The 23,150-nt window shown below is 37.5% G+C and overlaps 4 protein-coding genes across 4 annotated transcripts; all 4 read right to left on the bottom strand.

The window, feature by feature from the left end:
- Positions 1-209: 209 nt before the first annotated feature.
- Positions 210-4,655, bottom strand: LOC141844081 (putative 12-oxophytodienoate reductase 11). The gene is made up of 5 exons (XM_074732077.1): positions 4,551-4,655; positions 4,237-4,377; positions 4,006-4,136; positions 3,466-3,627; positions 210-1,015 (listed from the first exon to the last, which is right to left on the bottom strand). Exons 1-5 carry the CDS (start codon positions 4,616-4,618, stop codon positions 435-437), a joined length of 1,083 nt encoding a protein of 360 aa, XP_074588178.1. The 5' UTR covers positions 4,619-4,655; the 3' UTR covers positions 210-434.
- A 2,105-nt stretch (positions 4,656-6,760) lies between these two features.
- On the bottom strand, positions 6,761-10,519 carry LOC141844041 (putative 12-oxophytodienoate reductase 11). Its single transcript, XM_074732029.1, has 5 exons — positions 10,418-10,519; positions 10,111-10,251; positions 9,880-10,010; positions 9,251-9,406; positions 6,761-7,422 (listed from the first exon to the last, which is right to left on the bottom strand). Exons 1-5 carry the CDS (start codon positions 10,483-10,485, stop codon positions 6,842-6,844), a joined length of 1,077 nt encoding a protein of 358 aa, XP_074588130.1. The 5' UTR covers positions 10,486-10,519; the 3' UTR covers positions 6,761-6,841.
- Positions 10,520-12,336: 1,817 nt separating this feature from the next.
- On the bottom strand, positions 12,337-16,676 carry LOC141844048 (putative 12-oxophytodienoate reductase 11). Its single transcript, XM_074732036.1, has 5 exons — positions 16,578-16,676; positions 16,268-16,408; positions 16,033-16,163; positions 15,506-15,682; positions 12,337-13,187 (listed from the first exon to the last, which is right to left on the bottom strand). Exons 1-5 carry the CDS (start codon positions 16,643-16,645, stop codon positions 12,607-12,609), a joined length of 1,098 nt encoding a protein of 365 aa, XP_074588137.1. The 5' UTR covers positions 16,646-16,676; the 3' UTR covers positions 12,337-12,606.
- A 1,872-nt stretch (positions 16,677-18,548) lies between these two features.
- LOC141844130 (putative 12-oxophytodienoate reductase 11) lies at positions 18,549-22,938 on the bottom strand. Its single transcript, XM_074732138.1, has 5 exons — positions 22,802-22,938; positions 22,501-22,641; positions 22,266-22,396; positions 21,709-21,885; positions 18,549-19,382 (listed from the first exon to the last, which is right to left on the bottom strand). The coding sequence occupies exons 1-5, from the start codon at positions 22,867-22,869 to the stop codon at positions 18,802-18,804; spliced, it is 1,098 nt and encodes a 365-aa protein (XP_074588239.1). The 5' UTR covers positions 22,870-22,938; the 3' UTR covers positions 18,549-18,801.
- Positions 22,939-23,150: the final 212 nt, after the last annotated feature.

Here is a 23,150-nt window from a genome sequence, read left to right as displayed (position 1 = left end):
AGTGTTGACAAAAGGATATTCCTTTGCATGCTCATTATCCTCAATGTCTTAGCTTAAGTTCCTACCGACAACATCAAAAGGATCTTCCTTCAAGGATGAAGATGAACTTGCATAGAAGTTGTCTGACAAAGTCCCTCTGATGCCTAAGTTACTCTCCGGTGGTGGAGGTTAATGATAGTAACGAAAGCATGAACGAAAAAAAAAAGAGATACTTGGTTCAAATCATCATATTGTCACCATCTTTAATCTTTAACTGTAGTTTCACAGCCACTGACCATAATTTCATAACTGATTCTCAACAGAAGAGAAATATTTATTGAAGGTGAAGTAAACACATTCCTACCCCACAAACAGTAAAATCTAGAGTTGCATCTTTAATGAGATTATCGTAAATGAACTATCATAACTCAAAGCTTGCTAGTTTATGAATCAAACTAAAGGAATGGGTAGTCTGTATAGCCAACAACTGGATCAGAAATGTAGAAGGTTTCCCTGTTATACTTGTTAAGTGGAGCATTCAACTCGAATCGCCGAGGAAGGTCTGGGTTGGCCAAGAAAATGCGTCCATAAGCCACCAGATCTGTGTAGCCGGTTGAGATGGCATTGTTGCCTTCTTCTCTATCATAACCCCCAACGACGATAAAAGTTCCCTTAAATGCTTTTCTCATTGGAAGAAGACTCTTAGGAACTTCCATTTTTTCCCCTACTTCTATCATCCTAGGCTCCACCATATGACAGTATGCGATCTCATATTTGTTGAGAGCATTAACCATGTACAATCCTAGAGCTTCAGGATTGGAATCTCCGGCTTCTGAATAGTTGGCAAAAGGAGAAAGTCTTATTCCGACTCTGTCAGCTCCAATTTCATCAACAACGGCTTCGACTACTTCTAAAGCGAAGCGGCAACGATTCTCTAGGCTTCCGCCGTACTGGTCTGTGCGATCGTTCACTTGGTCCTTCATGAATTGCTCGATTAAGAAGCCATGTGCTCCATGAATCTCAACTCCATCAAAACCTATACGGCAAAGTAACATGTCCAAGTAAACAAAGCTTATTTTGGGAAAAAAAAAACAGAGTCCCATAAATTGTGCTTGATTCTGATTCAAACTAGAAAAATCAATTTTCAGGAATTAGGATGTAAAATTGCTAAGGACAGAACTTTCCAAATAAACTAAGTCATATGATACACTGATGTATAGTTATAAATTTCGTTTCAGAGTTCTGCAGTTCGGTTAATCTAATATAATTTCCTTTTAAGCAAAAGGGATAGATATGCAAGATTATTTCATGAATTGGACACTATCAACATCAAGTCCCAACTATTTAGATTGATTGCATGGATTTTATCCTTCTATTAGACTCTAGTCAAAGCTATACAGTAACAATATTCAATCTTTTAAATCATTTTAAATTGCATTAGCTAAATTTGTTTATAGGTGCCTATTTTCTATTGCCTCCCTCCACTTTGTTTGCTTGGATTTCTAGCATAAGCCCTTCAATGATGTGAATAAGGAAAGCTCTAAAGCTTTCTCTAGCCTTAATTCTTCAAATTGTAAGTTTAACAGGGTTATGACATAACAATCAAAATAATTCTCAATTTCGGCCAACCAACCGAGGAATTCATTTAGATCTATCCTACTACTAAAGCTAAGAGTGACCACTTTAGCATGTGTAGTGATGTCTCTTTCATCTTGCTTAGCTCTATATCTACGGTTGTATTTAAAAAAAAAGAGTCATAATCATCTCTAGGTTTGGGTCGAAGGTGCATGGATGCATGTTGTCTGAATGATCTAATATTCTATTTTATTTTCTTTACCCATATAGCCTGGTTTTCTAATAACTTGTTCATGCTAAGGGTTAACAAGTAATGATATTTATAAAAATTTGTAAAGCTGATAAACTAAGATATGAATAAAGGATTGTGATTTGGGGGGTGGGGGACTAGAAACAAAAATTAATGTAATTTAGCCATGATCTAAAGTAGGGATTGCATAATCAAACTGTGTAAAGGGTCAACCAAGGGGGGGGGGGGGGGGAAACTACAAATGGTTGGACTATAGGAAACAATAGAAGTCCATCGATAAGGCATGGGCATGCGAAGCCTTCAATCAAGCCAACTTGGGACTTGTTGGTTGGTTTTTAAGCATCTCAAGCAATGAAAGTGACTAGTGCAAGTCTAAATATCCTCCTAAAGAAACCTAAACAACCTTTACAAAAAACCCTAACTACATTATCTTTGCTTTAAAATTTTGTAAAATAACTTAGTTAAGAAAAATTATATATTTATTTCCTAAATTCTTCAAAACATCAACAAAAATACCATTTAGGCCTACACTTTTTCACCTATCTTATCCTAGTCTATCTTACAAACAAAGCCTAAAATTTATACGATTTTCTTAATTTTCAATCCTACAAGTAGATTCTGTAAAGAGTTCTAATTAATTTGTTTATAAAATATTCTTTTATAATTCCTAAATTTCATTATAATCAAGAAAATCTTTTGGTTTGTACCTTTTGTAATCTAATATTTACCAAAATCTCTATTTTTCCTTAGTAATTTGATAAATACCCTTTCCTCATCCTTAATCCCAACTTGTCATATACTTTGAAAATTGCTATTCTTATGAGACTTCTGACTTTTAAACTTTATTTTTATCTCCTTTATATCTCTTCACCACTCATTTCTACAATCCTGCTAATTTTTAAAATATTTCTTACTTAGACCGATAACTTTTGTTCCCCCATACACCACACCACGACCATCATATATCTTTAAATGTGGCATCTTTACCTAATGACAATCAAAAAATTAACCATGTTATATCCTTGAACCCTATTTGCCATCGAAGTTTACATGATAACAATATTTGCAATATCTAATTCGAAACACTTTCTTGATTTTATTATTGTACTTAAAATTCTTTATATTTTCTAAAACTAGAAACAAAAGAGAAAAAAGGGAATTATATATTAAGAGAAAACAAAAAGAAGTAGACATTAGTAAACCAGAGAACTAAATCAAAGAGGAAAACAACCTTGAAACACTCAGATGACTATAAAAGCCAAAGATTGAAATGAAGAACACAAAATCCACTGAAGAAAAGGGATTGGCGCATCAAGAATAAATTGATATTTGACATAACAGTAAAGGAGCAACTTTGGGATTGGACTTTGCAAGTATATAAGCTATAAGCTTTCTTTTTTATCATCATGAACAAACAAATTATTCACTTTGCTCTAGTCTGAGGCTCATTAAGCTTGATCAATGAACAAGAACCAATAAGATGAACCATGTAATCCTTATGCCTTACATATTGAAAGATCAAAATTAGCAAAAAAGAAGATATATGAAACTCTTAGAGCAACTTGTGGCTCCAAGATATTTGATAATTGTGTTAGTATGGATGGTAGGGTGCAAATCTGGAATAAGAAAATGAAGACCATATAAAAAGTAGGTAGTCTTACCAGCTTCAATGGCATTTCTAGCAGCAAGTCTAAAATCATTGACAACCATAGGAATTTCTTCTGTCTCCAATCTCCGTGGAACAGAAAAACTCACTTCGTCAATGCCATTGGCTAATGGCTTATTAGTACATGAAATTGGAGCTTGGCCATTGGGCTGAAAATCTGCAAGAGGAGCATAGCAATATATGAATCAATGCTGGACATCCCTATATGGGTGACACTGGCAGTAATCCAGTCTCAACAAGTAATCCTGAGCAGAATGGGTAGAGATACCTACCTCAGCATGTTTAGGATGTTCACCAATTTGGTCGATTAACCATAATAATGCAACACAATATAGATAGAAGGAAAAAAAAAGGAATTAATTTTAGCTTAGGTAAGCCAACTATATCGATTAACATTCTTTCATACATCTAGAGGGTATTCTCTTGAGAACCAACACAAAAGTATAGTGGTTCCAAACTTGCAATCAGGACTTGCACCTAACAAAACATAATTTAACCAAGAGAAGGGAGAAAGGCAGAGTTTTGAGAGAAGTACCAGTGTTGGAAACCCTTCCAACGTGCGCAATCTGGCAAAAGAAGATGCCACCCTTTTCGTGAACTGCATCCACAATGGGCGTCCAAGCTTCCACCTGTTCTTTGGTCCAAATACCGGGACTACCTTCAAACCTTACCCAACCAGATTCAATGAGCAAACACAACAATAAAACACCCATAAACAGCGATCACAGCAACATCTGAAATAAGTCGGGGCAATAGCCCACCCTACCCTTGTGCGGTGTCGGAAATTCCAGTCCCCTCGGAAATCAAAAGGCCGCCTTTGGATGCCCGCTGCGAGTAATACAAGATGGCGTGCGGCTGCGGCACGTTCCCGTACGACCTCTGCCTTGTCATCGGCGCCAGCACAATTCTGCAAGCATAGGGAGCGCAATTCGTTTCAGCTTCAGAAATTGGAACAAAATCAGATTTTTGATATCTTGTTTGCCACAAAGAACTCCATTGAATCACTCATCGAATGTGATTCGATTCCAAGTTATGAAAGCGCCGCGCCCAAAAAGAAAAAGATAAAGAAGAAGCTCTGACCTGTGAGAGAGGTCAAACTTGGCCATCTTGTAAGGGGTGAGAAGGGGAACCGAATTTGGAGCCTCCATGTAGAGAAGACGAACAAGGATCGGATCTCGAACCCTTCCTTCCACTGGGCTTGTAGCGATCAGCCGAGGCGAGGTGCATTTATAGGGAGTGGCCGAGAGAGAGGAGAAGAAATGCAAAGAGACTTTCGATTGGCAGATGGGCAAAGCAATGACGCCTATCGAATTTAAAATTGAAATGCAAATGGACTTTCGATTGGTAGACGGCTATCGAATTTAAAATTGGGCAATTTACTAAACAGTCCTTAACTTTTAAAAAAATTATCTTAATACTCTTTTGACCAACCACATTTTTGGATAAAGATTTAAATTAAAAAGAGAACATTGTTTTCTTTAAAAAAATTAATTAATTAAAACACCGTCCAATCTTATATTTTATCAGCAGAATTCTCTTATGCCAACGTTATTTACTTCAACTTTTATATATATACGAGATTGCTATCTTGCGCGACCCGTGCATGACTCCCTGACCCATTGTCGTTGCCACCGCTCTTACCGCGCCGTCCGGCCATCGCCCCGGGCGCGATCGACGCGCCACTCGTCGGCACTCCTTCCGACAGAGGATTCCAGTCGAATAGTGGCCAGAATCCGACGAATTTACCCGGAAACGTGACCCCTGCCCGCTCACCGCCACTGCCGGCCAAATCACGATCGAATTCTGACCAAATCGTGGCCAGAGACCGGCCGAGGAAGGACCGGCATGCGACGCCGGTCGTTCCTCGGTCGGTCTCCGACCGCGATTTGGCCGGAATCCGTCGCCCGACACTGCCAGCCAAATCGCGGTCGGATTCCGACCAAATCATGGTCGGAGACCGACCGAGGAAGGATCGACGTCTTTCTCGACCGATCTTCGACCGTGATTTGGCCGGAATCTGATCGCGATTTGGCCGGCAGTGACGGTGAGCGGGCAGGGTCGCATTTCCGAACAAATTCGTCGGATTCCGACCACTATCCAATTGGAATCTGCTGTCGGAAGGAGCGCCGGCGAGTGGCGCGTCGATCGTGTTCGGGGAGGCGACCGGCGGTGGTCGGATGGCGCGGCGAGGGCGGTAGCAGTGGCGGTGGGTTGGAGGTGTCGCGGACAGGTGGTGCGGGATAAGTCGCGCGGCATAGCATTTCTCTCTCTCTCTCTCTCTATATATATATATATATATATATATAGAGGATACTAATACCATGCTTACTTGATTCTGTGCGCGCGGTATGTAATAGAAGATTTCAAACGTCCGAAATAGAAATAGTACCATTATTTATTATTATTATTATTATTATTTAGTTAAGTCATTTAATTTTTTTTAGGATTTAGGGATTTAATTATAGTATTAAATATAAAATAATTTTTAAAATAAAAAAAAATTAGTTCTCACAGGGTGTGTGAGATAAGAAATACGGGATAACAACCTGATACATTCTGTGAACAACTAAAATTTTTCATTTTGAATTTTTTTGTGTTTAATACTATAACACAATCCCTAGATCCTAAAGGAGAAATCTTAAATGACTTAATCGTAAGAAATAAAATAAAATAAAAAATAACACTGTCACGGATAAGACGGGTAGAGTATTAATTTCTATATTTAATCAAAATCATTTAAATATTATTGTAGCAATTAAGATCGATAGCCACTTAAATTGTAACAATTATATATCATAACTGCTACAATAGTGATTAAGTTGGAATGATTCTATTCAAATTTAAATAGATTTAACTAAGTTAGTGAAGAGATTTTGATATAAAAATACTTTATGATGAAGATGAACTTACATGAAATAACACATGTCAAAGGGCATCAAAGTTGCCTGGCAAAACTCCTCCGATGCTTAAGTTACTCTCCGAGGAGGAGAATGATAGTAATGAAATCGTAAATGAAAAAAGAAAAGAGATACTAGGTTCAAATCCTGGTACAAGACAATTTCGTCTTCCCTCCTTTCCTATCCTGGCTAAGGGAAGAAAGAAAATTCCACTATTGCCAACCTTAAAAAACCAAGAGTTCAGGTCCAATATAATAATGTGAAGTTTAAGAATTCATGTTGTTTTACATTTTACATACAGCATATTGGATCATTCCCTTAGAACATCAAAGTCATTGACTATAAATCTGCTTCATAACTGATTATTTATCGAAGGGTACCACACAGACAGTAGAATCAAGAGTTGCATCTTTAATAAGATTATTATCGTAAATGAACTATCATAACCCAGAGCTTGCTACTTTTTGAATCAAACTAAAGAAATGGATAGTCTGTATATCCAACAACTGGATCAGAAATGTAGAAGGTTTCCCTGTTATACTTATTAAGTGGAGCATTCAACTCGAATCGCCGAGGAAGGTCTGGGTTGGCCAAGAAAATGCGTCCATAAGCCACCAGATCTGCGTAACCGCTTGAGATGGCATTGTTGCCTTCTTCTCTATCATAACCGCCAACGACGATAAAAGTTCCCTTGAATGCTTTCCTCAATGGAAGAAGACTCTTAGAAACTTCCAATTTTTCTCCTACTTTTATCATCCTAGGCTCCACCATATGACAGTATGCGATCCCATATTTGTTGAGAGCATTAACCATGTACAGTCCGAGAGCTTCAGGATTGGAATCTCCGGCTTCTGAATAGTTGGCAAAAGGAGAAAGTCTTATTCCCACTCTGTCAGCTCCAATTTCATCAATGACAGCTTCAACTACTTCTAAAGCGAAGCGGCAACGATTCTCTAGGCTGCCGCCGTACTGGTCTGTGCGATCGTTCACTTGATCCTTCATGAATTGATCGATTAAGTAGCCATGTGCTCCATGAATCTCAACTCCATCAAAACCTATGTGGCAAAGTAACACGTCCAAGTAAACAAAGCTTATTTTGGAAAAAAAAAACAAACAGAGTCCCATAAATTGTGCTTGATTCTGATTCAAACTAGAAAATCAATTTTCAGGAATTAAGATGTAAAATTGCCAAGGGCAGAACTTTCCAAATAAACTAAGCCCTATGCTAAAATGATGTATAGTTATAAAGTTTGTTTCAGAGTTCTGCAGTTTGGTTAATCTAATATAATTTCCTTTTAAGCAAAAGGGATAGATATGCAAGATTATTTCATGAATTGAACACTATCAACATCAAGTCCCAAATATTTATATTGATTGCATGGATTTTATCCTTTTATTAGACTCTAGTCAAAGCTATACAGTAGCAATATTCAATCTTAATTTTAAATCATTTTAAATTGCATTAGCTAAATTTGTTTATAGGCGCCCATTTTCAATTGCTTCCCTCCACTGAGTTTGCTTGGATCTGAAGTAGCCATGATCTGAAGTAAGGACTGCATAATCAAACTGTGTAAAGGGTCAACCAAGGGGAAGGCAACAACATGCGGTTACGAGCATGGGAAACAACAAATGGTTGGACTATAGGAAACAATAGAAGTCCATAGATAAGGCATGGGCATGCAAAGCCTTCAATCGAGCCAACTTGGGACTTGTTGGTTGGTTTTTAAGCATCTCAAGCAATGAAGGTGACTAGTGCAAGTCTAAATATCCTCCTAAAGAAATCTAAACAACCTTTTAAAAAAAACCCTAACTAAATTATCTTCGCTTTATAATTTTGTAAAATAACTTAGTTAAGAAAAATTTTATATTTATTTCCTAAATTCTTCAAAACATCAACAAAAATACCATTCGGCCAACACTTTTTCACCTATCTTATCCTAGTCTATCTTACAAACAAAGTCTATAATTTATAAGATTTTCTTAATTTTCAATCCTACAAGTAGATTCTGTAAAGAGTTCTAATTAATTTGTTTATATCCTTTATATCTTTTCACCACTCATTTCTACAATCCTGCTAATTTTTAAAATATTTCTTACTTAAACAGATAACTTTTGTTCCCCCGTACACCACACCACGACCATCATCTATCTTTAAATGTGGTATCTTTACCTCATGACAATAAAAAAATTAACCATGTTATATCCTTGACCCTATTTGCCATCAAAGTTTACAGGACAACAATATTTGCAATATCCAATTCGAAACACTTTCTTGATTCTATCTTGAAAATATTTTATTATTGTACTTAAAATTCTATATATTTTCTAAAACTAGAAACAAAAGAGAAAAAAGGGAAATATATATTAAGAGAAAACAAAAAGAAGTAGGCATTAGTAAATCAGAGAACTAAATCAAAGAGGAGCCAAAAACAACCTTGAAACACTCAGATGACTATAAAAGCCAAAGATTGAAATGAAGAACACAAAATCCACTGAAGAAAAGGGATTGATGCATCAAGAATAACTTGATATTTGACATAACAGTAAAGGAGCAACTTTGGGATTGGACTTTGCAAGTATATAAGCTATAAGCTTTCTTTTTTATCATCATGAACAAACAATTTATTCTGTCTGAATAGTGAAGGACTTTGCTCTAGTCTGAGGCTCAATTAGCTTGATCAATGAACCATGAACCAATAAGATGAACCATGTAATCCTTATGTCTTACATATTGAAAGATCAAACTTAGCAAAAAAGAAGATAAATGAAACTCTTAGAGCAGCTTGTGGCTCCAATATATTTGATAATTGTGTCAGTATGGATGGAAAGTTGCAAATCTGGAATAAGAAAATGAAGACCATATAAAAAGGTAGGTAGTCTTACCGGCTTCAATGGCATTTCTAGCAGCAAGTCTAAAATCATTGACAACCAAAGGGATTTCTTCAGTCTCCAATCTCCGTGGGATAGCGTTGGCTTGTAGTTGATGACTTAAAGGCTTATTAGTACACGAAATTGGAGCTTGACCATTGGGCTGAAAATCTGCAAGAGGAGCATAGAGATATATGAATCAATGCTGGACATCCCTATATGGGTGACACTGGCAGTAATCCTGAGCAGAATGGGTAGAGATACCTACCTCAGCATGTTTAGGATGTAAACCAATTTGGTCGATTAACCACAATGATGCAACACAGTATAGATAGAAAGGGGGAAAAGAATCAATTTTAGCTTAGGTAAGCCAACTATATCGCCTAACATGTTTAGGATGTAAACCAATTTGGTCGATTAACCACAATGATGCAACACAGTATAGATAGAAAGGGGAAAAAGAATCAATTTTAGCTTAGGTAAGCCAACTATATCGCCTAACATTCTTTCATACATCAAGAGGGTGTTCGCTTAACAATCAACCCAAAAGTAGAGAAGTTCCAAACTTGCAATCAGGACTTGCACCTAAACAAAACATTATTTAGCCAAGAGAAGGGAGAAACGTAGAGGTTTGAGAGAAGTACCAGTGTTGGAAACCCTTCCAACGTGCCCAATCTGGCAAAAGAAGATGCCACCCTTTTCGTGAACTGCATCCACAATGGGCGTCCAAGCTTCCACCTGTTCTTTGGTCCAAATACCGGAAGTGTCTTCATACCTTACCCAACCAGATTCAATGAGCAAACACAACAATAAAACACCCATAAACAGCGATCACAGCAACATCTGAAATAAGTCGGGGCAATAGCCCGCCCTACCCTTGTGCAGTGTCGGAAACTCCAGTCCCCTCGGAAATCAAAAGGCCGCCTTTGGATGCCCGCTGAGAGTAATACAAGATGGCGTGCGGCTGCGGCACGTTCCCGTACGACCTCTGCCTTGTCAACGGCGCCAGCACAATTCTGCAAGCAGAGGCAGCGCAATTCGTTTCAGCATCAGAAATTGGAACAAAATCAGATTTTTTTTGATATCTTGTTTGCCACAAAGAACTCCATTAACCCCTCATCGCATGTGATTCGATTCAATGTTAGGAAATCGCCCGAAAAGAAAAAAAGAAGAAGCTTTAACCTGTGAGAGAGATCAAACTTGCCCATCTTGTAAGAGGTGAGAAGGGGAACCGACTTTGGGGCCGCCATGTCGAGAAGACGAACAAGGATCGGATCTCGAACCCTTCCTTCCTTCCACTGGGCTTGTAGCGATCAGCCGAGGCGAAGTGTATTTATAGGGAGTGGCCGAGAGAGAGGAGAAGGAAATGCAAATCGACTTTCGAAAGCAATGACGCCTATCGAATTTAAAATTGAAATGCAAATGGACGACTTTCGATTGGTAGACGCCTATCGAATTTAAAATTGGGCAATTTACTAAACAGTCCTTAACTTTTTAAAAAATTATCTTAATACTCTTTTCGCCAACCACATTTTTGATTAAAAAATTAAATTAAAAAGAGAACATTGTTTTCTTTAAAAAATAAATTAATTAATTTAAACACCGTCCAATCTTATATTTTATCAGCAGAATTCTCTTATTCCAAGGTAATTTACTTTAACTAACTATCTCCTGAGCGCCTCCTGCACGCCCATGAGAACCGCCCCCGACCCCCACCACTGTTGACCGTCATCGCCGTGCCGTCCGGCCACCGTCGGTCGCCGGCCTGAACACGATCGACGCGCCACTCGTCGATGCGTCGGCCGACGTCGGATTCCGATCGAATTGTGGTCGGAATTCGACGCAATTTGGTCAGAATGCGACGGCAGTGGCACGTCGGTCCTTCCTCGGTCGGTCTCCGACCGCCATTGGTTGGAATCCTACTGCGATTTGGTCGAAAACCGACACGCGCCACTGTCGGCCGTGTTTCCGACCAAATTGCGCCGAATTCCGACCACAATCCGGTCGGAATCCGATGCTGGCCGACGCGTCGACGAGCTTCGCGTCGATCGTGCCCGGCCGGTGGTCGGACAACGCGATAAGGGTGGCAGCAGCGGGTTGGGGGCGGAACTGTGCATTCCCACATTTGTACGGTCAAATCTGCGCACGGCGTGATCAGTGGATCGTGCGGCGCTCAAGAGATCATATATATATATATATATATATATATATATATATATATATATATAGAGAGAGAGAGAGAGAGAGAGAGAGAGAGAGAGAGAGAGAGGATTCTAATACCCAACTTACTTGATTCTGTGCGCACGGTATGTAATATATGATTTTGAACGCCCGAAATAGAAATAGTACCATTATTTATAATTATTATTATTTTTTACTTGCGGTTAAGTCATTTAAATTTTTTTTTAGGATTTAGATATTTAGTTATAGTATTAAACATAAAGTAATTTTTAAAATGAAAACATTTAGTTCTCACAGGGTGTGTGAGATAAGAAATATGGGATAACAACCCGATATATTCTGTGAACAACTAAAATTTTTTCATTTTAATTTTTTTTATATTTAATACTATAACACAACCCCTAAATCCTAAAGGAGAAATCTTAAATAGCTTAACGTAAGCAAAAATAAAATAAAAATAAAAAATAACACTGTCAAGGATAAGACGCGTAGAGTATTAGTTCATATATTTAATCAAAATCATTTAAATATTATTGTAGTAGTTAAGATCGATAGCCACTTAAATTGTAACAGTTATATATCATAACTACCACAATAGTGATAAGTTGGAATGATTTTATTCAAATTTAAATAGATTTAACTAAGTTAGTGAAGATAATTTGATATAAAAATACATTATGATGAAGATGAACTTACATGAAATAACACATGTCAAAGGCATCAAAGTTGTCTGGCAAAACTCCTCCGATGCCTAAGTTACTTTCCGAGGAGGAGAATGATAGTAATGAAATCGTAAATGAAAAAAAGAAAAGAGATACTAAGTTCAAATCCTGGTACAAGACAATTTCATCTTCCCTCCTTTCCTATCCTGGCTAAGGGAAGAAAGATATAGATAACACTAGTAAAATTCCACTATTGCAACCTTAAAAAACCAAGAGTTCAGGTCCAATATAATAATGTTAAAGTTTAAGAATTCATGTTGTTTTACATTTTACATACAGTATATTGGATCAATCCCTTAGAACATCAAAGTCATCGACTATAAATCTGCTTCATAATTGATTATTTATCGAAGGGTAAGCAAACACATTCCTACCACACAGGCAGTAGAATCAAGAGTTGCATCTTTAATGAGATTATTATCGTAAATGAACTATCATAACTCAGAGTCTGCTAGTTTATGAATCAAACTAAAGGAATGGATAGTCTGTATATCCAACAACTGGATCAGAAATGTAGAAGGTTTCCCTGTTATACTTGTTAAGTGGAGCATTCAACTCGAATCGCCGAGGAAGGTCTGGGTTGGCCAAGAAAATGCGTCCATAAGCAACCAGATCTGCGTAACCGCTTGAGATGGCATCGTTGCCTTCTTCTCTATCATAACCCCCAACGACGATAAAAGTTCCCTTGAATGTTTTCCTCATTGGAAGAAGACTCTTAGGAACTTCCATTTTTTCCCCTACTTTTATCATCCTAGGCTCCACCATATGACAATATGCGATCCCATATTTGTTGAGAGCATTAACCATGTACAGTCCGAGAGCTTGAGGATTGGAATCTCCGGCTTCTGAATAGTTGGCAAAAGGAGAAAGTCTTATTCCAACTCTGTCAGCTCCAATTTCATCAACAACAGCTTCGACTACTTCCAAAGCAAAGCGGCAACGATTCTCTAGGCTACCGCCATACTGGTCTGTGCGATCGTTCACTTGGTCCTTCATGAATTGATCGATTAAGTAGCCATGTGCTCCATGAATCTCAACTCCATCAAAACCTATATGGCAAAGTAACACGTCCAAGTAAACAAAGCTTATTTTGATTGTACTTCATTCTGATTCAAACTAGAAAATCAATTTTCAGGAATTAGGATGTAAAATTGCTAAGGACAGAACTTTCCAAATACACTAAGCCATATGATAAACTGATGTATAGTTATAAATTTCGTTTCAGAATTCTGCAGTTCGGTTAATCTAATATAATTTCCTTTTAAGCAAAAGGGATAGATATGCAAGATTATTTCATGAATTGGACACTATCAACATCAAGTCCCAAATATTTAGATTGATTGCATGGATTTTATCCTTCTATTAGACTCCAGTCGAAGCTATACAGTAGCAATATTCAATCTTAATTTTAAATCATTTCAAATTGCATTAGCTAAATTTGTTTATAGGCGCCCATTTTCTATTGCCTCCCTCCACTGAGTTTGCTTGGATTTCTAGCATAAGCCCTTCAATGATGTGAATAAGGAAAGCTCTAAAGCTTTCCCTAGCCTTAATTCTTAAAATTGTAAGTTTAACAGGGATATGCCATAACAATCAAAATAATCCTCAATTTCAGCCAGCCAACCAAGGAATTCATTAGATCTATCCTACTACTAAAGCTAAGAGTGGCCACTTTAGCATCTCTAGTGATGTCTCTTTCATCTTGCTTACCTCTATACCTATGGTTGTATTAAAAAAAAAGTCATAATCATCTCTAGGTTTGGGTCGACGGTGCAAGAATCAATTAAATAAAACAAAAAATAATGTAAATTAGCCATGATCTAAAGTAGGGATTGCATAATCAAACTGTGTAAAGGGTCAACCAAGGGGAAGGCAACAACGTGCGGTTGTGAGCATGGGAAACAACAAATGGTTGGACTATAGGAAACAATAGAAGTCCATCGACAAGGCATGGGCATGCTAAGCCTTCGATTGAGCCAACTTGGGACTTGTTGGTTGGTTTTTAAGCATCTCAAGCAATGAAGGTGACTAGTGCAAGTCTAAATATCCTCCTAAAGAAACCTAAACAACCTTTAAAAAAACCCTAACTACATTATCTTCGCTTTAAAATTTTGTAAATTAACTTAGTTAAGAAAAATTATATATTTATTTCCTAAATTCTTCAAAACATCAACAAAAATACCATTTAGGTCTACACTTTTTCACCTATCTTATCCTAGTCTATCTTACAAACAAAGTCTATAATTTATAAGATTTTCTTAATTTTCAATCCTACAAGTAGATTCTGTAAAGAGTTCTAATTAATTGGTTTATAAAATATTCTTTTATAATTCCTAAATTTCATTATAATCAAGAAAATCTTTTGGTTTGTAGCTTTTGTAATCTAATATTTACCAAAATCTCTATATTTTCCTTAGTAATTTGATAAATACCCTTTCCTCATCCTTAATCCCAACTTGCCATATACTTTGAAACTTGCTATTCTTATAAGACTTCTGACTTTTAAACTTTATTTTTATATCCTTTATATATTTTCACCACTCATTTCTACAATCCTGCTAATTTTTAAAATATTTCTTACTTAAACAGATAACTTTTGTTCCCCCGTACACCATACCACGACCATCATCTATCTTTAAATGTGGTATCTTTACCTCATGACAATCAAAAAATTAACCATGTTATATCCTTGACCCTATTTGCCATCGAAGTTTACAAGACAACAATATTTGCAATATCCAATTCGAAACACTTTCTTGATTCTATCTTGAAAATATTTTATTATTGTACTTAAAATTCTATATATTTTCTAAAACTAGAAACAAAAGAGAAAAAAGGGAAATATATATTAAGAGAAAACAAAAAAGAAGTAGACATTAGTAAATCAGAGAACTAAATCAAGAGGAGCCAAAAACAACCTTGAAACACTCAGATGACTATAAAAGCCAAAGATTGAAATGAAGAACACAAAATCCACTGAAGAAAAGGGATTGATGCATCAAGAATAAATTGATATTTGACATAACAGTAAAGGAGCAACTTTGGGATTGGACTTTGCAAGTATATAAGCTATAAGCTTTCTTTTTTATCATCATGAGCAAACAAATTATTCTGTCTGAATAGTGAAGGACTTTGCTCTAGTCTGAGGCTCACTAAGCTTGATCCACGAACCATGAACCAATAAGATGAACCATGTAATCCTTATGTCTTACATATTGAAAGATCAAACTTAGCAAAAAAGAAGATATATGAAACTCTTAGAGCAGCTTGTGGCTCCAAGATATTTGATAATTGTGTTAGTATGGATGGAAAGGTGCAAATTTGGAATAATAAAATGAAGACCATATAAAAAAGTAGGTAGTCTTACCGGCTTCAATGGCATTTCTAGCAGCAAGTCTAAAATCATTGACAACCAAAGGAATTTCTTCTGTCTCCAATCTCCGTGGAACAGAAAAATTCACTTCACCAAAGCTGTTGGCTGGTAGTTGAGGACTTATTGGCTTATTAGTACATGAAATTGGAGCTTGGCCATTGGGCTGAAAATCTGCAAGAGGAGCATAGCGATATATGAATCAATGCTGAACATCCCCCTATATGGGTGACACTGGCAGTAATCCAGTCACAACAAGTAATCCTGAGCAGAATGGGTAGAGATACCTACCTCGATTAACCATAATGATGCAATACAATATAGATAGAAGGGGAAAAAAGGAATTAATTTTAGCTTAGGCAAGCCAACTATATCGAGTAACATTCTTTCATACATCTAGAGGGTGTTCTCTTGAGAACCAACACAAAACTAGAGTGGTTCCAAACTTACAATCAGGACTTACACCTAAACAAAACATAATTTAGCCAAGAGAAAGGAGAAAGGCAGAGGTTTCAGAGAAGTACCAGTGTTGGAAACCCTTCCGACGTGCCAAATCTGGCAAAAGAAGATGCCACCCTTTTCATGAACTGCATCCACAATGGGCGTCCAAGCTTCCACCTGTTCTTTGGTCCAAATACCGGGAGTGTCTTTATACCTTACCCAACCAGATTCAATGAGCAAACACAACAATAAAACACTCATAAACAGCGATCACAACAACATCTGAAATAAGTCGGGGCAATAGCTTGCCCGCCCTACCCTTGTGCAGTGTCGGAAACTCCAGTCGCCTCGGCAATCAAAAGGCCGCCTTTGGATGCCCGCTGAGAGTAATACAAGATGGCATGCGGCTGCGGCACGTTCCCGTACGACCTCTGCCTTGTCAACGGCGCCAGCACAATTCTGCAAGAAGAGCGAGCGAAATTCGTTTCAGCTTCAGAAATTGGAACAAAATCAGATTTTTGATATCTTGTTTGCCACAAAGAACTCCATCGAACCACTCATCGCATGTGATTCGATGTTAGGAAAGCGCCCAAAAAGAAAAGAAAAACAAAAAAGAAGAAGCTCTGACCTGTGAGAGAGATCAAACTTGCCCATTTTGTAAGGGGTGAGAAGGGGAACCGAATTTGGAGCCTCCATGTAGAGAAGACGAACAAGGATCGGATCTCGAACCCTTTCTTCCACTGGGCTTGTAGCGATCAGCCGAGGCGAGGAGTATTTATAGGGAGTGGTCGAGAGAGAGGAGAAGGAAATGCAAATCGACTTTCGAAAGCAATGACGCTAAAATTGAAATGCAAATCTACTTTCGATTGGTAGACGGCTATCGAATTTAAAATTGGGCAATTTACTAAACAGTCCTTAACTTTTTTAAAAATTATCTTAATACTCTTTTGAACGACCACATTTTTGGATAAAAAATTAAATTAAAAAGAGAACATTGTTTTCTTAAAATTAATTAATTAATTAATTAAAACACCGTCCAATCTTATATTTTATCAGCAGAATTATCTTATTCCGAGGTTATTTACTTCAACTAATTAACTATCTCCTAAGCGCCTCCTGCGTGCATGCCCATGAGCGTCGCCCCCGACCCCCACCGCTGTTGACCGTCATCGCCGTGCCGTCCGGCCACCGCCGGGCCGGCCGCCGGCCCAGACACGATTGACGCGCCACTCCTCGGCGTGTCGACCGACATCGGATTCCGATCGGATTGTGGTCAGAATTCGACGCAATTTGGTCGGAACGCGACGGCAGTGATACGTCGGTCCTTCCTCGGTCGGTCTCCGACTGTCATTGGTCGGAATCCTGCTGCGATTTGATCGGAAACTGATGCGTGCCACTGTCGGTTGTGTTTCCGATCAAATTGTGCCGAATTCCGGCCACAATCCGGTCAGAATCCGACGCTGGCCGACGCGTCGACGAGCTGCGCGTCGATCGTGCCCAGGCCGGTGGTCGGACAGCGCGGCGAGGGCGGCAGCAGCGGGTTGGGGGCGGAAATGTGCATTCCCACATTTGTACGGTCAAATCTGCGCGTAGCGCGATCACTGGATCGTGCGACGCTCACAGGCGCGCACGTAGAAGGCGCTCAAGAGATCATATATATATATATAGAAAGAGAGGATTCTAATACCCAGCTTACTTAATTCTCTGCGCACGGTATGTAATATAAGATTTCGAACGCCCGAAATAGAAATAGTACCATTATTTTTTACTTGCGGTTAAGTCATTTAAATTTTTTTTAGGATTTAGAGATTTAGTTATATAAAATAATTTTTAAAATGAAAAAATTTAGTTCTCACAGGATGTGTGAGATAAGAAATACAGGATAACAACCCGATACATTCCATGAACAACTAAAAATTTTTCATTTTGAATTTTTTTGTGTTTAATACTATAACACACTCCCCAGATCCTAAAGGAGAAATCTTAAATGACTTAATCGTAAGTAATAAAATAAAATAAAAAATAACACTGTCAAGGATAAGACGCGTAGAGTATTAGTTTCTATATTTAATCAAAATCATTTAAATATTATTGTAGCAATTAAGATCGATAGCCACTTAAATTGTAACAGTTATATATCATAACTACTACAATAGTGATTAAATTGGAACGATTTTATTCAAATTTAAATAGATTTAACTAAGTTAGTGAAGAGAGTTTGATATAAAAATACTTTATGATGAAGATGAACTTACATGAAATAACACATGTCAAAGGGTATCAAAGTTGTCCAGCAAAACTCCTCCGATGCCTAAGTTAGTCTCCGAGGAGGAGAATGATAGTAATGAAATCGTAAATGAAAAAAGAAAAAAGATACTAAGTTCAAATCCTCGTACAAGACAATTTCGTCTTCCCTCCTTTCCTATCATGGCTAAAAAAGGACTGGCAAAAAAAAAACTTGGAAGAGTTCACGGCCATCACAATTTCATGGCCAAACCGAGAGCATTTGCTGACAAACAAAAGGGGAAGAAAGATATACATAACACTAGTAAAATTCCACTATTGCCAATCTTAAAAAACCAAGAGTTCAGGTCCAATATAATAATATTAAAGTTTAATAATTCATGTTGTTTTACATTTTACATACAGCATATTGGATCATTCCCTTAGAACATCAAAGTCATTGACTATAAATCTGCTTCATAACTGATTCTCAACAGAAGAGAAATATTTATCGAAGGCTAAGTAAACACATTCCTACCCCACAGACAGTAGAATCTAGAGTTGCATCTTTAATGAGATTATCGTAAATGAACTATCATAACCCAGAGCTTGCTACTTTTTGAATCAAACTAAAGGAATGGATAGTCTGTATATCCAACAACTGGATCAGAAATGTAGAAGGTTTCCCTGTTATACTTATTAAGTGGAGCATCCAACTCGAATCGCCGAGGAAGGTCTGGGTTGGCCAAGAAAATGCGTCCATAAGCCACCAGATCTGCGTAACCGCTTGAGATGGCATTGTTGCCTTCTTCTCTATCATAACCGCCAACGACGATAAAAGTTCCCTTGAATGCTTTCCTCAATGGAAGAAGACTCTTAGGAACTTCCAATTTTTCTCCTACTTTTATCATCCTAGGCTCCACCATATGACAATATGCGATCCCATATTTGTTGAGAGCATTAACCATGTACAGTCCGAGAGCTTCAGGATTGGAATCTCCGGCTTCTGAATAGTTGGCAAAAGGAGAAAGTCTTATTCCCACTCTGTCAGCTCCAATTTCATCAATGACAGCTTCAACTACTTCTAAAGCGAAGCGGCAACGATTCTCTAGGCTGCCGCCGTACTGGTCTGTGCGATCGTTCACTTGGTCCTTCATGAATTGATCGATTAAGTAGCCATGTGCTCCATGAATCTCAACTCCATCAAAACCTATGTGGCAAAGTAACACGTCCAAGTAAACAAAGCTTATTTTGAAAAAAAAAAAAACAAACAGAGTCCCATAAATTGTGCTTGATTCTGATTCAAACTAGAAAATCAATATTCAGGAATTAGGATGTAAAATTGCCAAGGGCAGAACTTTCCAAATAAACTAAGCCATATGCTAAACTGATGTATAGTTATAAATTTCGTTTCAGAGTTCTGCAGTTCGGTTAATCTAATATAATTTCCTTTTAAGCAAAAGGGATAGATATGCAAGTTTATTTCATGAATTGGACACTATCAACATCAAGTCCCAAATATTTAGATTGATTGCATGGATTTTATCCTTCTATTAGACTCCAGTCAAAGCTATACAGTAGCAATATTCAATTTTAATTTTAAATCATTTTAAATTGCATTAGCTAAATTTGTTTATAGGCGCCCATTTTCTATTGCCTCCCTCCACTGAGTTTGCTTGGATTTCTAGCATAAGCCCTTCAATGATGTGAATAAGGAAAGCTCTAAAGCTTTCCCTAGCCTTAATTCTTCAAATTGTAAGTTTAACAGGGTTATGCCATAACGATCAAAATAATCCTCAATTTCAGCCAACCAACCAAGGAATTCATTAGATCTATCCTAGTACTAAAGCTAAGAGTGGCCACTTTAGCATCTCTAGTGATGTCTCTTTCATCTTGCTTAGCTCTATATCTATGGTTGTATTAAAAAAAAATAATCATCTCTAGTCATAATCATCTCTAGGTTTGGGTTAATAAAACTGACGGTGCAAGAATCAATTAAATAAAACAAAAAATAATGTAAATTAGCCATGATCTGAAGTAGGGATTGCATAATCAAACTGTGTAAAGGGTCAACCAAGGGGAAGGCAACAACATGCGGTTGCGAGCATGGGAAACAACAAATGGTTGGACTATAGGAAACAATAGAAGTCCATCGATAAGGCATGGGCATGCAAAGCCTTCAATCGAGCCAACTTGGGACTTGTTGGTTGGTTTTTAAGCATCTCAAGCAATGAAGGTGACTAGTGCAAGTCTAAATATCCTCCTAAAGAAATCTAAACAACCTTTTAAAAAAAACCCTAACTACATTATCTTCGCTTTATAATTTTGTAAAATAACTTAGTTAAGAAAAATTTTATATTTATTTCCTAAATTCTTCAAAACATCAACAAAAATACCATTAGGCCAACACTTTTTCACCTATCTTATCCTAGTCTATCTTACAAACAAAGTCTATAATTTATAAGATTTTCTTAATTTTCAATCCTACAAGTAGATTCTGTAAAGAGTTCTTTTATAATTCCTAATTTCATTATAATCAAGTCTTTTGGTTTGTAGCTATCCCAAAATCTCTATATTTTTCCTTAGTAATTTGATAAATAGCCTTTCCTCATCCTTAGTCCCAACTTGCCATATACTTTGAAAATTGCTATTCTTATGAGACTTCTGACTTTTAAACTTTATTTTTATATCCTTTATATCTTTTCACCACTCATTTCTACAATCCTGCTAATTTTTAAAATATTTCTTACTTAAACAGATAACTTTTGTTCCCCCGTACACCACACCACGACCATCATCTATCTTTAAATGTGGTATCTTTACCTCATGACAATCAAAAAATTAACCATGTTATATCCTTGACCCTATTTGCCATCAAAGTTTACAGGACAACAATATTTGCAATATCCAATTCGAAACACTTTCTTGATTCTATCTTGAAAATATTTTATTATTGTACTTAAAATTCTATATATTTTCTAAAACTAGAAACAAAAGAGAAAAAAGGGAAATATATATTAAGAGAAAACAAAAAGAAGTAGACATTAGTAAATCAGAGAACTAAATCAAAGAGGAGCCAAAAACAACCTTGAAACACTCAGATGACTATAAAAGCCAAAGATTGAAATGAAGAACACAAAATCCACTGAAGAAAAGGGATTGATGCATCAAGAATAAATTGATATTTGACATAACAGTAAAGGAGCAACTTTGGGATTGGACTTTGCAAGTATATAAGCTATAAGCTTTCTTTTTTATCATCATGAGCAAACAAATTATTCTGTCTGAATAGTGAAGGACTTTGCTCTAGTCTGAGGCTCATTAAGCTTGATCCACGAACCATGAACCAATAAGATGAACCATGTAATCCTTATGTCTTACATATTGAAAGATCAAACTTAGCAAAAAAGAAGATATATGAAACTCTTAGAGCAGCTTGTGGCTCCAAGATATTTGATAATTGTGTTAGTATGGATGGAAAGGTGCAAATCTGGAATAAGAAAATGAAGACCATATAAAAAAGTAGGCAGTCTTACCGGCTTCAATGGCATTTCTAGCAGCAAGTCTAAAATCATTGACAACCAAAGGAATTTCTTCTGTTTCCAATCTCCGTGGAACAGAAAATCTCACTTCATCAATGCCGTTGGCTCGTAGTTGAGGACTTAATGGCTTGTTAGTACATGAAATTGGAGCTTGGCCATTGGGCTGAAAATCTGCAAGAGGAGCATAGCGATATATGAATCAATGCTGAACATCCCCCTATATGGGTGACACTGGCAGTAATCCAGTCACAACAAGTAATCCTGAGCAGAATGGGTAGAGATACCTACCTCAGCATGTGTAGGATGTAAACAAATTTGGTCGATTAACCATAATGATGCAATACAATATAGATAGAAGGGGAAAAAAGGAATTAATTTTAGCTTAGGTAAGCCAACTATATCGAGTAACATTCTTTCATACATCTAGAGGGTGTTCTCTTGAGAACCAACACAAAAGTAGAGCGGTTCCAAACTTACAATCAGGACTTACACCTAAACAAAACATAATTTAGCCAAGGAAAAGGAGAAAGGCAGAGGTTTGAGAGAAGTACCAGTGTTGGAAACCCTTCCGACGTGCCAAATCTGGCAAAAGAAGATGCCACCCTTTTCGTGAACTGCATCCACAATGGGCGCCCAAGCTTCCACCTGTTCTTTGGTCCAAATACCGGGAGTGTCTTTATACCTTACCCAACCAGATTCAATGAGCAAACACAACAATAAAACACCCATAAACAGCGATCACAACAACATCTGAAATAATTTGGGGCAATAGCTTGCCCGCCCTACCCTTGTGCAGTGTCGGAAACTCCAGTTGCCTCGGCAATCAAAAGGCCGCCTTTGGATGCCCGCTGAGAGTAATACAAGATGGCGTGCGGCTGCGGCACGTTCCCGTACGACCTCTGCCTTGTCAACGGCGCCAGCACAATTCTGCAAGCAGAGCGAGCGAAATTCGTTTCAGCTTCAGAAATTGGAACAAAATCAGATTTTTTTTTGTTTGCCACAAAGAACTATATCATCGCATGTGATTTCGATTCCAAGGTATGAAATCGCCCAAAAAAAAAGAAAAAGAAAAAGAAGAAGCTCTGACCTGTGAGAGAGGTCAAACTTGCCCATCTTGTAAGGGGTGAGAAGGGGAACCGAATTTGGAGCCGCCATGTCGAGAAGACGAACAAGGATCGGATCTCCAACCCTTCCTTCCTTTCCTCTGGGGAAGCTTGTAGTGGTCGGCCGAGGTGTATTTATAGGGAGTAGCCGAGAGGAGACGAAATGCAAATCGGTTACTACTTTTTGCAATTTCGATTGGTAGATGCTCATAGAAAAGACGGCTATCGAATTTACACGTGGCAATTTACTAAACACTCCTTAACATCCTAATACTCTTTCACTGGCCACATTTTGGATATAAATTAAATTAAAAGAGAGAACATTATTTTCTA

This window comes from Curcuma longa, chromosome 13 (genome assembly GCF_044706935.1).
Source record: "Curcuma longa cultivar G26 ecotype Majalengka, Jawa Barat chromosome 13, ITB_CL_G26_1.1, whole genome shotgun sequence".
NCBI classification, from domain to species: Eukaryota; Viridiplantae; Streptophyta; class Magnoliopsida; order Zingiberales; family Zingiberaceae; genus Curcuma; species Curcuma longa.
Note: the sequence above shows the minus strand (reverse complement) of the source record. Positions and strands in the feature narration are given on the sequence as shown.

Coding starts and splice junctions, on each gene's coding strand:
- LOC141844081 (XM_074732077.1), bottom strand. CDS start 4,618: ATGGAGGCTCCAAATTCGGTTCCCCTTCTCACCCCTTACAAGATGGCC. Junction 4,378..4,550: donor AAGTTTGACCTCTCTCACAG/GTCAGAGCTTCT, acceptor CTATGCTTGCAG/AATTGTGCTGGCGCCGATGA. Junction 1,016..3,465: donor TAGAAATGCCATTGAAGCTG/GTAAGACTACCT, acceptor TTTGCCGTATAG/GTTTTGATGGAGTTGAGATT.
- LOC141844130 (XM_074732138.1), bottom strand. CDS start 22,869: ATGGCGGCTCCAAATTCGGTTCCCCTTCTCACCCCTTACAAGATGGGC. Junction 22,642..22,801: donor AAGTTTGACCTCTCTCACAG/GTCAGAGCTTCT, acceptor CTCTGCTTGCAG/AATTGTGCTGGCGCCGTTGA. Junction 21,886..22,265: donor CGGAAGGGTTTCCAACACTG/GTACTTCTCTCA, acceptor CTCCTCTTGCAG/ATTTTCAGCCCAATGGCCAA.
- LOC141844048 (XM_074732036.1), bottom strand. CDS start 16,645: ATGGAGGCTCCAAATTCGGTTCCCCTTCTCACCCCTTACAAAATGGGC. Junction 16,409..16,577: donor AAGTTTGATCTCTCTCACAG/GTCAGAGCTTCT, acceptor CTCTTCTTGCAG/AATTGTGCTGGCGCCGTTGA. Junction 15,683..16,032: donor CGGAAGGGTTTCCAACACTG/GTACTTCTCTGA, acceptor CTCCTCTTGCAG/ATTTTCAGCCCAATGGCCAA.
- LOC141844041 (XM_074732029.1), bottom strand. CDS start 10,485: ATGGCGGCCCCAAAGTCGGTTCCCCTTCTCACCTCTTACAAGATGGGC. Junction 10,252..10,417: donor AAGTTTGATCTCTCTCACAG/GTTAAAGCTTCT, acceptor CTCTGCTTGCAG/AATTGTGCTGGCGCCGTTGA. Junction 10,011..10,110: donor GTTTCCGACACTGCACAAGG/GTAGGGCGGGCT, acceptor TGGTTGGGTAAG/GTATGAAGACACTTCCGGTA.